The sequence below is a fragment of the Aulonocara stuartgranti genome (assembly GCF_965226115.1).
Source record: "Aulonocara stuartgranti genome assembly, chromosome: 3".
Classification (NCBI taxonomy): domain Eukaryota; kingdom Metazoa; phylum Chordata; class Actinopteri; order Cichliformes; family Cichlidae; genus Aulonocara; species Aulonocara stuartgranti.
The window spans coordinates 25,650,311-25,668,781 of record NC_138941.1 but is presented as its reverse complement, the minus strand read 5'-3'; the positions used below and the strand labels follow the sequence as shown (position 1 = coordinate 25,668,781).

The following is an 18,471-nucleotide window of genomic DNA, read 5'->3' as shown; positions in this document are numbered from 1 at the left end:
ATAGTTGTGATTTAATATAAAAATGCATAACCTAGAATGATATTTACACAGTGTACTTTTTTTTAAATACAGGGTTAAAAATGGTATGGCTTTTAGTGGCTTAAGTCCAGTCCTATGCAGAAGCACAGACAAATGCCAAACACAGGAAATGCAGTGGTAGAAAAGTTAAACTCATATCCAAAGCACAATGTTTATCAACAATTAAATATTCATTTAATTTTCACCAAAGTCCACTAGCAAATGACTAAAGCTGCATATGGCCTTTCAGTATTTGCATACTGGGCGTTGGGAGAATGAGGTTGTGTTCTCAGAGTATTTAACCTGATATGTGCAGCAAACACTGCCACACCTTTAGAGGTTTTGTCTTCCCAATGTGGCCAAGCCCATTTTTAAAGGTATAAAAAGAACCGTATCTCCTCTTTTCCGTCACTGCCTGCACAGGTATTGCTCTGTCGACCTTCCATTTCTTTTTCTCTACCTGTTTAATAACTACCCATCAGCCAGGAACCATGACTCAGCTACAGGTGTCCATCTGTATGCTGCTCGACACCTTTGGAAAGTATGCAAAAACTGATGGCGACCCGAACAGTCTGTCCAAATCTGAAGTCAAGACGTTGCTGGAAAAGGAAATGCCTGAAATGATCTCGGTAATGTACACCCCAGAGGGCATACCTGTGTTTTTACTATATGCTGCAAAATATACAAATTCATGTGTTGGTGATTGGTTTTGGTGGTTAACTTGCAAAATGAAAGCAGTAAGGACATATCATCCTGCAGCTGCATGCTTCTAGTTGTTTTTAAAAGTGTTTCCGACAAGTTGTGATGTTTAAAATTTAACAAAAGGTGTCAGCCTAATGGTGTTTTCAGACTGATTGTTTAACTTGAACAACAACATTTTGTTTAGTTTTAACTGTTTTTATTTGACTAAAAAGTGAGGCCCTATTTGGCAGCTTGCAGACTGTAGCTTACAGCACTGGTGTTCTGTTGGTCTTCACAGGGAGCAAAGGACAAAAAAGCAGTGGATGACCTGGTCAAATCTCTTGATTCTGATGGAGATGGCGTGGTGGACTTTAAGGAGTTTATGGCGGTGGTAGCTGATCTGACCTGCTGCTTCCGTGGTGTGCCAACTAAGAGCAAGAAGTAGAGACCACACCCTGGGGTGGAGACAAAAGCACCAACAGCTGCATAACACTGCTGAAATTCCACTTGTTTTGTAACAGATGAATAAATTGGTTTATCTTCCTGAACATGGTTGTAAAGCGTTGTTTATATGGAATTGCAAACATTTAGAAGATTTTTACACCTAATACATGGTGTAACAGAAGTAGTAAACATTAGCTGTAGTAATAATAATAACTCAGGTCCAGCCACACAGAAGCACAGACAGCTGCAAACCAGAGTAAATGCAATGACAGAAGGTTAAAACATGATTCAGGATTATCTTGTGGCAACAAACATCAACCAGTGAAAATGGATTGACAGTGAAATTAAACCAAAATGATGGCACAGCAAGGTTTATATCTCAGCTGGCACAATTATTACCACATGTAATAATTTAATAACTATAATAACTATAATAATAATAATAATAATAATAATAATAATAATAACTTCATACAGAATTAAACAAATTACAGAAAATATCTCCAATAAATGCACACAAATGCAGTATATGACCTTACAGGGAATGTGCATGTAGGAATTGTAGGTTGGCACAGTCTGAAACACCAGCTGTATGAAATACTTCCGTGAGCCCTACCTGTAGAAACTTGTCTTATTGTTGGGGCCCAATTTTACAAAAGTAAGAAAACAAAAGGGACATAGCTGTGCTTCACTCTAACCACAGCTATGTCCACTTCCCATGTTTACTATTTGCTTGATTAACCTATCATGCAGTGGCATTGTCAGAGCTACAGAAACCATGAATTATGGATAAAGAAGATGTGTGATTAAATCCAGGTACATGTTTTTCAAAATGTTTTATTGAGATGTTTGAGATGTTTTTTTAGCAGTAAAGCTCAACATAACTTGTAGAGCACATAAATACAAATATGTTGTGCTGAATTTGAGTTACAAAGGACAAAAATGGACAATAACAGCTTACAATGCTGGTGTAACCCCCCCCCCCAAATCGGATGTAAGAGTGGTAGCAGTAACATTTTATAAATTTTACAGCATTATACTGTAAAACTGAGTCTATACAGCAAACAAAAAGTTACGAAACAGTTTAACAATCCCAAATATTGGAAACAACAAAATGTAATTACAGTGCAGTTTCGGCTTTACATGCATTCTTTGCATGAATTCTAAACATTTAGGGATTACCAAACCTTCTCAAAACGAATTGTGCAAGTACAGGCAAGTATAACATAATCATCGAGCTTTAACTGAAGCACATTTCAGTTCCCGAAATGCATTTCCTGAAAACCTTGGGGCATTTTCTCAAGGCTCTTACAAAGGGTAAGAAAAATCAAAACCAAAAACAAGAACGGCAACGGCAGATTCACATTTCCGTATGTGTGCAGAGAAACATGACCTTTAGAAATATATCTCCAGTGGATGGAGAGTTGTTGGAAGGGACAGGAAATGACAGAGTTAAGACAGAGGTGCTTGTTACGACTTAATTTAGCAAGTCGTAACATACTTTCCACACAGACATTTGTATAGGATCGCTTCTTACATGATGGCATCTGTATTAGGGCAGATGGGGTTATTGGGGTGGCTGTGCCTTAGGTGGTAGAGCAGATCAGCTACTGACTGGAAGGTTGGTGGTTCGATCCTTGGCTTTCCCAGTCTGCATGCCAAGTATCCTTGGGCAAGATACTAACCCCAAGTTGCTTTTCAATCCGTCCATCGGAGTGTGAATGTGTGTGAATGTTTAGATTGCACTTAAGTATAGAAGGAAGTGCTTGTATGAGTGGGTGTGAATAGGTGAATGAGGCATGTTGTATACAGCGCTTTGAGTACTCCGGGGGAGTAGAAAAGCACCATATAAGAATCAATCCATTTACCATGCCTCTGCAAGATGCAAGATGTTAGAGTGGGTTTGTGCTATTGTGATTATGTAAGATTCTCCTGTGTCACCTGATGTCATTAGACAGCAAGTCTATGAGCTTGAAGTGCTTTGATGTGATAAAATCATCTGAAGCTCAGAACCAATCGGTGACATTTTCCATGTATAAGGTTTTAAATCACGTTGCTGAGTGTAGCTTTATTAGAGTATCACCGATGCTCGGAAAAAGTACCTCTGCCAGGTACAAGCAGGGGAAGAGGACACGTTCAAAATCTCAAGCGAGTGGTCAGAGTTGCGGTTTTGGTTCTTGTGCAACAGACTTACAAGTAGACAAGCTTGTTGTCTGCTCACAAACACATTTTCAAACATGTGAGTGGTTTCAGAGTGGGCCTGTTTTGAACCTGAGTGGGAGTTTAAAACAATGCAAAAAGCAAATCACGATCTACACAAATGCTGAAAAGGTTGTGAAGCAGTTACACTGCTCACTATCGCTGACCTGCATTGTGTTTACACCCAGTCACTCAGACATCACAACAACAATTGCTGCAACAATAACAGAAGGACATGGAGCTGCAAAGATGCTGCATGGAAACGCAGCTTTTAGTTAATCCTCTGACCAGAGGCATCTTAATCCACCTCTGTGATACTTTAGGTCAGGTCATTGCTGTATCAGCCCACCAGGAAGCATAGGCCAAGTAACACACTTTCTTCAGCTACGACTGAAGAAAATGAGAGGCTCTGCTTCCCTCTAGTGGCAGAGGAACACTCTGCAACTTCACGTACACAGTACAGAGGTCATACATGTCCCTGCCCTTAACCTGACTTACATATGTCCTTATTTGTGAACCTTTCTTTTCTGTGTCAGCTGATTTTGGTCCTCAGGCTGCGCTCAAGGCCGCGCAGAGCCGTTTTTGAACCCTAGCCGACCTGTAATCCACTTGCAAGGTCATTAAACTTGAACTTGCCTTTCTTCACTTCCTCTACTCGCTCACCCTGGCCAGGGCATTATGCAGGCTTATGGGGATTAGATGTCCAGAGTGGAGGAGGATGTGGCTCTGGATTTAGGACATATAGGAGGAGAGGGAAAGTGTATTATAGGGGAGTTTACTGTGTTTGCTGAGGTTCTTACCTTCTTTTGAAAAAACAAATCATATTATGTTTTGATTTGCATTTGTCTAATCATATACTTTTACTGCATTAATAATAATAAAACACAGACACATAATATTTATTCAATTCATTTTTATTTATAAACCACTAGATCACAACAACAGTCACCTTAAGGCAAGTGAATTGTTTATCTGAACACTGCATCTCCATATATATTTAGACACTGACACAAGTTTTTTTTTTTTTAACCTGTTTACTGACACATACATGTATTCCACCGACATAATGTGCAGACTCTAAGCTTTCATTTGAGGGTATCCATATTCAAACTGGATGAAGCGTTTAGGCCTTTCAGTTCTGTAACAGGGGCCACTGTTTTTTTTTTAAAGGAACTAAAAGGCTATTCAATGGACAGGTGTGGGCAATTCCTTCATTATGTCATTATTAATTAAGCAGATAAAAGAAATGGAGTTGATTTGATGTGTGGTGCTATCATTTGGAAGGTTTTGCTTTGAACAGACAACATACGGTCAATATTTTTAGTTATATATTTGTCCAGTTACATCTGAAATGAAGTGATTGGGTTAAAAAAGCATTAGTTCATCACATTTTTATGTGTTTGTTCAAACCCACTGAATTAAAGCCAAAAGTCTGCACTTCAACTGCATTTGAGTTGTTTCATTTATAATACATATTGTGCTAATATTGTGCTAATGTACAGAACCAAGATTATACATATTTATGGAGCTAACTGTTTATAGTTTTTGCCAGAGCTCAAGGACTAGACAGCTGTGATAGGGAAAAGAAATGCACACTGTGTCCACAAAACAGAGGTTACAAAGTTAGAAGGACAGCAGAAAATCTGTTTACTTTAAAAAAAAAAATACTGCAAGAGGCCATTAATTCTATATAACTAATAAGCCTACACATTGGGCCACCTGCACAACAAATTGAACGTTTAAGATGCTTTATCATGATGTGGCTTAAAGCATCTGATATGCATTGATATGCAGTGTTAAAACCACGTATTTAATGCACTGATAAAGGAATGTAACCACAATTACCAATGTGCAAACAATAACTGTATAAGATAGCATGATGTATAAAGCCAAAGAGACACAAGTGGTCTAATGAACTCAACATACACACACGTATTAATCGACTGTGAGTGCAGAGTCTGGTTGTTAACTAAAGTGATACTATACTGAAACTAGGCTGTAAATGCTGTAAAATTAAATGGTACTACAAATATAAAAAGACCATCTTAGAGAACCAGCGTTTTTCAAAAGTAAAGATTGGCGGTGGTTCACTGAACTACAAAAAAGTGCATCTGCAAACTGTGGAAAGTTTCAGAATAACATTCCTCATCATAAAATTGTAAAGATTTCATTATCTATAATACATAACATTATTAGAAGAGTCCAAGAATCTGGAAAAATCTCTGGGATGAAGGGCAATCGTTGGGCCTCTCATGCGGTACTAAAAAACAAACATGATTCTGTTGTTTACATTTGGACCAAAGCTCCTTTAAAATGGACTGAGGCGAAATGTAAAACTGTCCTGTGGTCAGACAAATTGAAATGTCTTTTTTAAAAACATGGATGCTACAACCTCCAGAGGAGACCAGAAGGACCATCTGGCTTGTTGTCACTGCTCAGCTCAAAACCTTGCGCCAAGGAACCAGAAGCGTGTACATCTGAAAATGTACCATCAGTGCTGAAAGGCGTATACAAGTATTGGAGTAACATATGCTTCCATCCTGAATGTGCATTTTTCTGGGAAGGCCACATTTCAGCAACACAGTGTTATCTACATAGTACAGCTACTACAACAGTATAGCTCCATTGTAGACAATTTTGGGTGCTGAAATGGTCTTCAGTGCAAACTTTTCACCAGCTGAAACATTTAGGGCATGTACGACTAATTAGACCCAGAACTGTTGAACTGCTAGAGTCCTCTGTGCCAGACCTGTGTTAACACAAAGTTAACCAACTTTACTTAGATGTGATCTGTTAGGTCATTTCTGTTTCTGCTGCTCCAATGTCAGTGTGCTCCAGGAATCAGCAAAAATTGGGCTAATAAACAACAGCATGCATTAATGACCCTCCAGGGGTAAATGTACACAGTTCCTATTAAACCATTTTACTAAATTCAACCTTTTACCAGCTGGGGTATATGGAGAAATTATTTGCATTTTAAGGGTTGAAATCTGTTTTGTATTTCAACGTGCGCACAGCTGCGAGGACTTTTGATTTCCAACCACTGCAAACTGACTGACTTTGCTTTATACACTCAGTACAACTGTAATATTATAATTTTGTGTCTTTTCGTCTTTGACTTTGCAGTTGTAGAAATTCATCGGGTTTCCACAATATTTAACCCCACAGCAAGAGCTTGTGAAGTTGGAGAGTAGTGTTCTCTCAGCCTTCTTCCAATGATAAATCCCCATGGCACACATGATTCTGATATTGTATATTATAGCCAAAACATTATGACATAATAATTATCCAGAAAAGCCAATCTCACTTTAATAAGATCAACAGAAGTCTCGTCCCGCCTGTCCCATCACCTCCAACCCTCCCACCCTGCCCTCACACCTCACTCATACGAATTGTAGTGACCGAAAATGAAATGAATAGTCTGCAAGGAGTTCATAGAATGCAGAGAGATGTGTGAAGTGGGCTTTTAAACCAGAGCAGTGAAAAACATGGAACGTTTCTTTATACTGGAAATGGCTGCTGAGAGAGCCTCTATAGTTATACATGGGAGGGTACCCGCGCCCCGCGCACTCTAGTGGGGTCTCACAGCTTTTATCTTTATAATCTTTCTGGTTGATTTGTAATATTAGAAACATGACTGCTGTCTTTTATCTGTGTGACTATACAGCCTGTTTCAGACATGACAACCAGACAGTGTCTGAAGTTACCTTTAATACATGCAACACAGCTGGAGATAGTCCAGACACTGTCTCACTTCTGATGATAATATTTTTGGTTTAGGTATTGTTGCTTTCTGGCTTGAAGCTTATCTACAAAAGCAGTTCAATAAGGAGAGATCATGTGGAAAAACTGAACATGATTTATTGAGATACAGAAATAAATGTAACTGTTAGGCAGTTAGACTCCAATGACCCATCATAGCAGAAGAAATCTCAGCAGTGACAGGATTTTGCATAAGCCACACCCCAGAGTCAAAATGCTGGTAGTGATGAAGATGGAGGCTGGGACAGGGTTCTGAGTGACCACAGTGAGGAGGAGAAAGGAGAGGAGGCGGGCTGCATAGCTGAGGATCTGAAACGCAGAATGGCAGAAGCAGAAGAGCAACAGATTTAAAGCATGCAGAGTGGAGGCTGGCAAGAGCATGACTAGAATAAAGTAATGATGTCAGTACTGAGTTTGTGCTGGAAAATGAATAGATATAAACCAACAGCCACCAGGAAGCAGACAGATGACTTATTACAGACATGCCTTGTTTAAATTATGTATAAGCTTCATTTTCTATGTCATCAGAATGTATCTGTATTGTAGTTTTAGCTTTAGTCTTTGTATTAAAAGTTGGATGTCTGCATAATTGTAGACTATATGTCTGGTATGTATCATCTCAAAACTGTGATGATACAGTTTAGTCTGAGTTATGTACTTTGTGACAGTATAGGTACGTAATGCAGAAAAATTGCTCCACAGGCCATAACACTATATAATATAAATAAAATGATAATGAAATACAAATTAAAAGCAAAGTGAAAAATAAATGTTATCCACAATAAGTAAATTGAAAATGGTGTTTAACTTTTGATAATGTAACACAACCTTTGTCCCAACCAGGACTCGAACCCGCGCTCAGACAGTTCAGTGTAAAAAAACCCCCATTTTTTTCCAATGCCCGAAAAGCTGCGATTTGATTGGCTGTTTCTCCGTTACACCTATACGTGATGGGCCCCCGCGAGGGAAGCTCGGAAAGCTAGGCAGAAGTTATTTGGAGAGGAGAGTGACTGCCATTGGTTGAAAAGAGAGGTAAAAAAAAAAACTTCAGTGGTGTGGAAACATTATGCGTTTGTGGAGTCAGACGTGGATCAAGTAGACATAGTGTGTAAACTTTGCTACAGTGTCGTAGCTGCACCACAGAGCAACACTGCAAAGTTCACTAAACATAGATGTTTACATTTTTCATTTATTTCTTATATTGCAAACATTTGCACACTATTTTATAGTATTTTTTTAAAGTCATTATTCAATACATTGTTATTGTTAACCCTTTAAATCCCTGTAGAACCTGAACCGCGTAAGCTAGCGCAATAATTTGTTTTGCATATTAAACCGGAGGAGTTGTACTTACATCTTATGCCATCAGCTTGTCCTCGGTCACGGTTTCCTTCCACATATAGCTTTGCAAAAATTGCATAAAAAGCGCTTGCAGGAAAAAAAAACATAATATTCCAGAAACATGCTTTGCCGATCCGATCAGCTGTTCGTAACACTTCCCACATTGAAAAAGACATCAACACGAACTATCTCATGTCCCCCATTTCCTGTCCAAAACCGGAAGTGACATCATTTTTGCGGAAAATGTAGTTTTTTACTTGTAGGCCTTAAAAGCCTATACTGGTGTTTTTATAAGTCATGTTTGACTTTTCTGAATAGTTTCTGGGATGCTTGGAACTCGAATTGCACTGCTGGAAATAGTTTATTTTGATGAACAGGCTGTTTTATTTGCAAATTTGCATCATAGGATTGTTTTTTGTTTTTCCTGCAGCATATAAAAATTGCTGTATCTCCAAAATAAAACTATGAAGACACTCAAAATAAATTTCCTGTTGGTGTAAACTATTTTTTGCAACTTTTTTGTATTTAAAGTTTTGAGGGATAAGCCTCTTAAATTTCTCCAAGTAGAAATATATGTAAAAAAAACAAAACAAAAACGATTTTCAATTTTTTTGTAGTTTATTGCACTTTTTTGCAATTAATGTAGTTACTATGGACTTAATGCATACATATTATTAAAATATGGGCTATAACAGTTGTATAGCAACTCGAAATGCTCCCAAAAATGGCACTACAGCATGTAAAAATATAATATAAGCTCTGGCGGACTTGGTTCTATGGTAGGTCTTAAAGGGTTAAATAAATATCGTCAAATAATCGAGATCTCAATTTCAGTGAAAATAATCGTGATTATCATTTTTGCCATAATCGAGCAGCCCTACAGAGAAATGTGGTATGTTTGGAGTAAACAGCAACTGACTGTTGTGGAACAGTCTAAGCTAACAATTGCTGACGATCAGGCTCCATTCAGGCACCTGACTGTCAGCATGTGGAATACAAGAGGCTCAAAATAAGAGTCAGTAGCAGAAAACACTGATTTCCAGAGAACATTTGGCAAGTTTCTCATGGGTGTGACCAAAAATGAATTTTCCTTACAAATGTGACACCATTTAAGGGGGGAAAACGGTATAAGGTTAACTGACAAAAAGAAATTATCAACAAAACACACGTTTCCTTACCTTTTGTGCAAATTTATTAAAACCTTTTAGTTCAGAAAGCTGATCTGTTTTAACTCATGCTCATTAATACTGCAGATGCTGAAATTGAAACAGGCTGAAATGTTTTGCGCTTTTTTCTTAAGCAGTCATAGTTTTTCTATTTGGTTGGACGCTGAAGTCAGTTGTGTTGGGGTTGTGGAAGTCCTTGGTATAACAAATGAACTGTAATGGATACCAGTGAAAAGCTTGAGAAAAAAGGGGGTTGATGCTGGTAGTAGCATGTTCTCTATTTGGCCAAATGCCATCTCCAACATACACAAAGCCTAATTACACAATGGTTGCCTGAACCTATTCTTGTTAAATGATGAAAAACTCAAAGGCACGTTTGGGCAGTGGATGAAAATGTGGGCTATTGATTCTAAAAACAGAAATCACAACAAGGTTCAACATTTACTAAAACCGCAATTCAATCATCTGACAATCTTTACTCATTAAATTATAACAGTTAGATGAATTTATATGCAGTGATTTACTGATCAATGATCAAAGGGGAGATTTATGCCACAAGGAAGATTGTCATGAAAAGTAGGTGGCTTTGGATCTCCTGTAACCTGTTGAGCTAAGCTGTGTTTCCAGCTCCACTCTTTGATTTAAAAAACTTTATGTTGTCAAAGTTACTTGATTGCAAATGTATATTGGAAATCTCGCCATACATTTTTCAATGTCAGCAGTGCAAAAACCTGCACTGATCTGACCTAATTTCTTCCTCATCCTGATTCCTGACCTTGGAAGGGAGAGAAAAATATTTTTGTTTTGTTTTTGTTTGTCTTCTTGTTTTATTTAATTCCTTGTAGGACATGGATCCAACAAGTAAAGTATGCATATTATACACACACACAAACACACATGCAGCTATTACCCATTACTTGTATTCTTGAATAAAGCCATTGATCTGACACATCGGCAGTAGTGAAAGGAGTGTTCTTCCTCCAGAAGAAGCGGAAGCGTTTTTTCTTTTTCTCCAGCTGCTTTACCACGAGCACCTTTTTCTCGAGGATGAGGATTTTCAACTCCTCGATTGTTTCTGTGTTCTCCTTCTGCAGCTTGTTGCATTTTTTCTCCACTTCTTCTATTTCAGCTTGTTTTACTTCCAACCTTTCTTTCAGCACTTTAGATGTTGCCTCCTGTTTTTGCAGTTTTTCATATAAACACAACTGTCAGCCCTTCACTTTTGGTGCCGACAACATTTTGAGCATTTTCGACAGTTTGTGAAATGGTCGTCATTGGCATTACATGCCCGTAGTGTTCGCTAACTGACTTTACCGGTGATTATATTTATTATTGTTATTATTATTATAATTATTATGTATTATGATTAGTTTCCCCACCGGAAGAATGCGACGTTCTTGCCAGAACATTCCCAAATAATTGACCACGTTTATTAACAGATCAATTTTATCCACAGTTTTAGGGTGAGCTAGAATAGATATATGGTTTCAGTAATACGAATAAGGGCGCAACAACATAGAGACAATGACGATCACTCTCATAATTTCATTACGTTAGTGCACCCATCGCTCCGCATCCTTAACGCTACATTGATGTCGAGAGTCTCTGACACAGCTGTGCTCTGCAGCACAGACACCCTGCTTATCTGTGATTCGGCCAGACTGGTGTTGAACTCCAAAGACATGCGCGGGGTTAGGTTAGTTGGCTGTTGGTGTGAGTGGTTGTCTGAGTCTCTCTAATAACCCTCCAACAGACTGGCGACCTGTCCAGGGTGTAATTTTGCCCTATGACAGCTGGAATACAACCTGAATAAAATAAGTAGGAGAAAATGAATGATGTTTATGAACTGTAGTTAATGTAGTCAGACAATAAGTTACCGAGCAACAGGCCACAAGTCTTGGTGCAGAATCATACTAAGATTTAAAAAATAAAATGTTGGCACTGGTGTTTGAAACAGTATACTGTCAGTAAGACTGGAGCAACTGCACACATCTGGAAACTAATAACTAGAGTAGTTAAGTAACATTTTGTTACTGCATCCATTTAGCCAGGTATAATTAGCATGTCTACATACATGTCATTTCTAATGTGGTCCTATGTGGTATGTTGTAGGACAGTGAAGTGTCTGACACTGACCATGTACCAGTGCCTGAGAACACTGGTATGGAGGGGGAGAACGCACCTCTTTACTGTATTTGTCAGAAACCAAACATCAACTGCTTCATGATGTAAGTATATATCAGTTTTATATTTGCAGTACGCGCAGTAGGGGTGGGCGCTAGCTTCAGCAATGTTATCAGAGATTTTCTTTTTTAAAAATGAAGATCTTCTATTTCGAGAAAACTACCAATAAGGATATATGCACAGATATAGAAAACAATACTGTAACATTTTATTGATGCTTGCAGTTTGGAGGCAGCAGTATTTGCAAGTGTAACTAAATTCCAGGCATTTTCCATCCTTCTTTTCATATCAGCTTTTTTCTAATTGTCAGTGTGAACCAAGGTGTCAGCAGCAGCATTATAGTGCAAAAGTAGTGACCCAGCATAGATCAAATGTAAGCACAAAAGTAGCCAAGGTAGTGTTTTTCCTGGAAATTTTAAGTGAAAGGATAAAGTAACTGCTTACCACTTTAGTTTAACAATGACTAATGAAATGTAACCGTGTAACTCATCAGCAGTCTGCACAGTATGGTCACATATTAAAACTGAAGAATATGTTGTACTTGTTGTAGTGTTTCATCATGGGTCCAGTTTTTACCCAGGTGCTTAAAGCCCTTCTTTACCCTCATGTAACGCCAACAGTAATTTCCAACCACTATTTCCTGTTCCTGTCAGTCAAACAAACAGACGACAAACATCTTCTATAAACAGGAATAATGTCATTTTATCGGATTAGAAAACATCTAATCTAGCGTTGATATTACACTGCTGTTTAGTGTCTGGCTAATCTCAGTGTCACCAAAATATCTGCCCTACATGTCAAACAATGAGAGAACTTGAAACGGTAACATCACCTAGCAGCTTATTTTAATTAGTGCTAACGCTTTGTTTGCTGGCTAACATTGCTATTATTATAGTCACAGTTAATTGACTTTGAATAGCTTTATTTCAAAAGTAATTTTACAATTTCACAGCCATTTAGCTGTGTTAACTGTACATGCTGTAGGTCATAAGGCGTGCATGGATCATTTTTATAATCAGCCTCTTATCTTTTGTCCACCACAGACTTTGCCATGATAAATTGGTCAGTTGACAACCAGGAGCCGTACACCTTAACCTCAGAGGCCAGGACATCCAGGGGCAGTGTGAACACGCACTTGTTTAAGTGGGACGCAAGATGGACTATAGAGGGCCAGCCCCTTGCCAGACAACCAAGTGCTGTCCCTGTCCACGGCCAGTGTGAGAAGGACTCTCACTAAAGTCAACCCACACAAAGTTGCTGGACCAGACAATATACCTGGACGCGTGCTCGGAGCCCGTGCTGACCAGCTGACTGATGTCCTAGCGGGCATCTTTAACATCTCCCTGAGTCAAGCTGTTGTGCCACAGTGCTTTAAAACCACCACCATCATACCTGTCCCCAGACCTTCCCAAAGCCTAATTACACAATGATTGCCTGAGCCTATTCTTGTTAAATGATGAAAAACTCAAAGGCACGTTTGGGCAGTGGATCTGTGTGAAATCAGCAGCTTGCAAAACTAAATCAAAATGTGTGCTATTGATTCTAAAAATAGAAATCACAATAAAGTTCAACATTTACTAAAACCGCCATTCAGTCATCTGAGAATCTTTACTCATGAAATTATAACGGTTAGATGAATGTATATGCAGTGATTTACTGATCAATGATAAAAGGGGAGATTTATGCAATAACGAAGACTGTCATGAAAAGTATTTGGCATCTGATCTCCTGTAACCTGCGGAGCTAAGCTGTTTTACCAGCTCTGCTCTCTGATTTTTCTTTTTTCTTTTATGAAAAAACACAAGTTGTCAAAGTTATTTGTTTGCAAATGTATTTCAGAAATATCGACATACTTTTTTTAATCAGCAGAAACTTTCTGTCAGTAGTGCAAAAACCTGCACTGATCTGACCTCATTTCTTCCTCATCCTGATTCCTGACCTGGGAAGGGAGAGAAATATTTGTTTTTGTTTGTCTTCTTGTTTTATTTAATTCCTTGTGGGATTTGGATCCAACACGTAAAGTATGCATATTATGCACACACACAAACACACATGCAGCTATTACCCATTTCTTGTATTCTTGAATAAAGACATTGATTTGACACATTTAATTAGCAGCCAATTGTTTTTATTGTTCAATTATTAAGAAAAAAGAGAAGGTGGGTGGGATGTAAAGGGAGAGAGGAGAGAAAACCCCAACAATCCCCTCCGAGCAAGCACTAGGCGACAGTGGATAGGAAAAACTCCCTTTAAAATTAAAGGAAGAAACCTATGACAGAACCAGGCTCTAGAGGGGGCAGTCAACTGTCGGGACTGGTTGGGGGGTGACTGTGAAGAGAGGGGAGGGAGATGGGAGAGGTGTTAGTAGTTAAGGGGGGGGGGGGGGGGGGGGGAATTAAGCTGGAATAGAGGTGGGGGAAGAAGAGGTGACATTGGCAGTAGTGAGAGAAGGAGTGTTCTTCCTCGAGAAGAAGCAGAAGCGTTTTTTCTTTTTCTGCTTTTTCTCAAGGATGAGGATCAGCTCCTCGATTGTTTCGGTGTTTTGCTTCTGCAGCTTGTTGCATTTTTTCACCACTTCTTCTTTTTCGCCTTGTTTTTCTTCCAACCTTTCTGTCAGCACTTTAGATGTTACCTCCTGTTTTTGTAGTTTTTCATTTTCTCCTTCCAGCTCAGATGCTTTGAACTTCAGTTTGTTGTAAAGTTCTTGCAGGTTTTGGTTGTTCTTCTCAAACTCCTGGAGAAGAAGTTTTTCTTCTCTCTGCTTACTGACCAGCTGTTCTCTTTCTTGAAGCAGGTCTTGATATTTGTGCAGTGTCTCATTGAACTTTACCTGCAGCATCCTGTCATTTCCCTCCATGAGCTGGAGTTGGCACTCCATGTCTCCCTGCTTTCTGTCCAGCTGCTCTTTCTCTTGAAGGATTGCTTTATTTTGTCGCAGAGCTTCATCGAGCTTTCCTTGCAAGCTTTCATTTTGTTGCTTGATGCTCTGAAGATTGGAATCCATTTCTTTTTGTTTGCTTTCTTGTTCCCTTTTCTCTTGGAGGAGCTTCTCATTTGCTTGCTCTGTGCGATCAAGCCTTTTTTTGTCAACATTGTACTTTAGCTCCATGTCTCGGAGGTTGCTGTGCAGCCCTCTCTTCTTCATGCCATCTTCTTTCTTCTCTTGGAGGAGTTTTCTATTTTGTCGAAGAGCTTCATCAAGCTTTCCTTGCAAGCTTTCATTGTGTTGCTTGATGCTCTGAAGCTTGGAATGCATTTCTTTCTCTTTTAACTCCTGTTGCCTTTTTTCTTGGAGAAGCTTTTCATTTTCTAGCAGTGTGCGATCAAGCTTTTTTTTGTATACACTGTACATTAGCTCCATTTCTTGGAGATTGCTGTACAGCCCTCTCTTCTTCGTGCCGTCTTGTTTTTTCTCTTGGACAAGTTTTTTATTTTGTTGCAGGGCTTCATCAAGCTTTCCTTGGAGCTCCTGGTTCTTTTTGTCCATGTCATGGAGATCTTGTTGTTTCTCCTCAATAATAGCTTCCTTTTCTTGAAGCTGGTATGACAACTTTTTTAGCTGAGCGCTCTTTTGCTCATTTTCCTCCATCAAGAACTTAATCTTCTCGGTGTTTCTGAGCGCTTCATCCTCCATTTCTTCCAAACGCTTTTCCTCTAGTTCGACTTGGTCACACCAAGGAAGAGAGGAAAGGGAAGAGTCTAGTGGCTCATCCCAGGGAAGAGTGTAGGGGTCAACTTCTTGTCCCTTTGGATTTGTTTGAGACATCTTGGGTCTGGATACAGTTAGAATTGCAAAGGATCCAAATATTTCAAAAGGCTTTTCTGGCGAACGGTTCAATGCTGCACACATCAATGCTGCGAGAAACGGACTAAAAGTCGTTGCTCTTCACCGCTATTTATAGATTTTTGGATCAAAGGATCAAAGGATCAGAATGGTGGTAAGATTCTACATGTGTGTGACGTCATAATTCTGTAAGGCAATGAGGTTGTCACGTGATATTTTTGGAGGAGGGCATTTTTCAATTTGGACAAATTATCAATAAAGTTTCAATCTCTGTTATTTTTCCCCAAAAAACGTGTTGTCGCAATAATGTTTTCTACTGTAATTTGTGCCAACAGATGGCGCAGTTTAAAGTTGGCTGTTACTCTGCCCAGGCTGCTACCATAGAAGAAGAATGTAGACCAATAGTACTTTAACGATGTCCGCTGATCGTTTCCGTGTAAATCTTAGCATTGCTTTAGCCGTCAAGCTAAAGGTTTAGCTTCATACTGCCATATTTTCAGAGTAACAAAATATTTAAACGGTCTCAGATCATGGTGAGTATTTGAAAAAAAATGTTTATTTAATGAGAAGCCTGTGATGTGGAAAGGTTAGCAAGCGTAATTTTGCCTATTGTGTTATACACGGGTGCTTACATCCGAGTATTGTTGATCTTTTCTAAGGTCCATGGGTTTATCCAACGAGCAGCTAAGTCACCGTTATATCTGTAATTTTGTGGGCAACGTCTTAATGCAAAAAAAAAATCCCAAAGCAACGAAGCAAAGACTAAAAAACCACACAATGCGTTTTTAAGCTCTCTCTGCGTTCACTGCCTCTGCAAGTGTCAAACTTCCTCGCTTTAGCTGATGCTAACCAACATTAGCGCTTACGGTTCGTATATAACACAACTGTCAGCCCTTCACTTTTGGTGCCGACAACATTTTGAGCATTTTCGACAGTTTGTGAAATGGTCGTCATTGGCATTACATGCCAGTAGTGTTCGCTAACTGACTTTACCGGTGATTATATTTATTATTGTTATTATAATTACTATGTATTATGATTAGTTTCCCCACCGGAAGAATGCGACGTTCTTGCCAGAACATTCCCAAATAATTGACCACGTTTATTAACAGATTAATTTTATCCACAGTTTTAGGGTGAGCTAGAATAGATATATGGTTTCAGTAATACGAATAAGGGCGCAACAACATAGAGACAATGACGATCACTCTCATAATTTCATTACGTTAGTGCACCCGTCGCTCCGCATCCTTAACGCTACATTGATGTCAAGAGTCTCTGACACAGCTGTGCTCTGCAGCACAGACACCCTGCTTATCTGTGATTCGGCCAGACTGGTGTTGAACTCCAAAGACATGCGCGGGGTTAGGTTAGTTGGCTGTTTGTGTGAGTGGTTGTCTGAGTCTCTCTAATAACCCTCCAACAGACTGGCGACCTGTCCAGGGTGTACTTTTGCCCTATGACAGCTGGAATACAACCTGAATAAAATAAGTAGGAGAAAATGAATGATGTTTATGAACTGTAGTTAATGTAGTCAGACAATAAGTTACCGAGCAACAGGCCACAAGTCTTGGTGCAGAATCATACTAAGATTTAAAAAATAAAATGTTGGCACTGGTGTTTGAAACAGTATACTGTCAGTAAGACTGGAGCAACTGCACACATCTGGAAACTAATAACTAGAGTAGTTAAGTAACATTTTGTTACTGCATCCATTTAGCCAGGTATAATTAGCATGTCTACATACATGTCATTTCTAATGTGGTCCTATGTGGTATGTTGTAGGACAGTGAAGTGTCTGACACTGACCATGTACCAGTGCCTGAGAACACTGGTATGGAGGGGGAGAACGCACCTCTTTACTGTATTTGTCAGAAACCAAACATCAACTGCTTCATGATGTAAGTATATATCAGTTTTATATTTGCAGTACGCGCAGTAGGGGTGGGCGCTAGCTTCAGCAATGTTATCAGAGATTTTCTTTTTTAAAAATGAAGATCTTCTATTTCGAGAAAACTACCAATAAGGATATATGCACAGATATAGAAAACAATACTGTAACATTTTATTGATGCTTGCAGTTTGGAGGCAGCAGTATTTGCAAGTGTAACTAAATTCCAGGCATTTTCCATCCTTCTTTTCATATCAGCTTTTTTCTAATTGTCAGTGTGAACCAAGGTGTCAGCAGCAGCATTATAGTGCAAAAGTAGTGACCCAGCATAGATCAAATGTAAGCACAAAAGTAGCCAAGGTAGTGTTTTTCCTGGAAATTTTAAGTGAAAGGATAAAGTAACTGCTTACCACTTTAGTTTAACAATGACTAATGAAATGTAACCGTGTAACTCATCAGCAGTCTGCACAGTATGGTCACATATTAAAACTGAAGAATATGTTGTACTTGTTGTAGTGTTTCATCATGGGTCCAGTTTTTACCCAGGTGCTTAAAGCCCTTCTTTACCCTCATGTAACGCCAACAGTAATTTCCAACCACTATTTCCTGTTCCTGTCAGTCAAACAAACAGACGACAAACATCTTCTATAAACAGGAATAATGTCATTTTATCGGATTAGAAAACATCTAATCTAGCGTTGATATTACACTGCTGTTTAGTGTCTGGCTAATCTCAGTGTCACCAAAATATCTGCCCTACATGTCAAACAATGAGAGAACTTGAAACGGTAACATCACCTAGCAGCTTATTTTAATTAGTGCTAACGCTTTGTTTGCTGGCTAACATTGCTATTATTATAGTCACAGTTAATTGACTTTGAATAGCTTTATTTCAAAAGTAATTTTACAATTTCACAGCCATTTAGCTGTGTTAACTGTACATGCTGTAGGTCATAAGGCGTGCATGGATCATTTTTATAATCAGCCTCTTATCTTTTGTC

At 38.9% G+C, this 18,471-nt stretch overlaps 2 protein-coding genes and 1 long non-coding RNA gene across 3 annotated transcripts; 2 read left to right on the top strand and 1 right to left on the bottom strand.

The window, feature by feature from the left end:
• Positions 1-419: 419 nt before the first annotated feature.
• Positions 420-1,247, top strand: LOC309703763 (protein S100-P-like). Its single transcript, XM_082528656.1, has 2 exons — positions 420-647; positions 998-1,247. The coding sequence occupies exons 1-2, from the start codon at positions 510-512 to the stop codon at positions 1,142-1,144; spliced, it is 285 nt and encodes a 94-aa protein (XP_082384782.1). The 5' UTR covers positions 420-509; the 3' UTR covers positions 1,145-1,247.
• A 10,154-nt stretch (positions 1,248-11,401) lies between these two features.
• LOC309702002 lies at positions 11,402-13,906 on the top strand. Its single transcript, XR_014275339.1, has 2 exons — positions 11,402-11,839; positions 12,839-13,906. It is a non-coding gene; the product is annotated as an uncharacterized lncRNA (long non-coding RNA).
• A 284-nt stretch (positions 13,907-14,190) lies between these two features.
• On the bottom strand, positions 14,191-18,471 carry LOC309698123 (uncharacterized protein; the record flags this gene model as incomplete). The annotated part of the gene is made up of 2 exons (XM_082520439.1): positions 17,915-18,471; positions 14,191-15,849 (listed from the first exon to the last, which is right to left on the bottom strand). Exon 2 carries the CDS (start codon positions 15,643-15,645, stop codon positions 14,191-14,193), a length of 1,455 nt encoding a protein of 484 aa, XP_082376565.1. The 5' UTR covers positions 15,646-15,849; positions 17,915-18,471.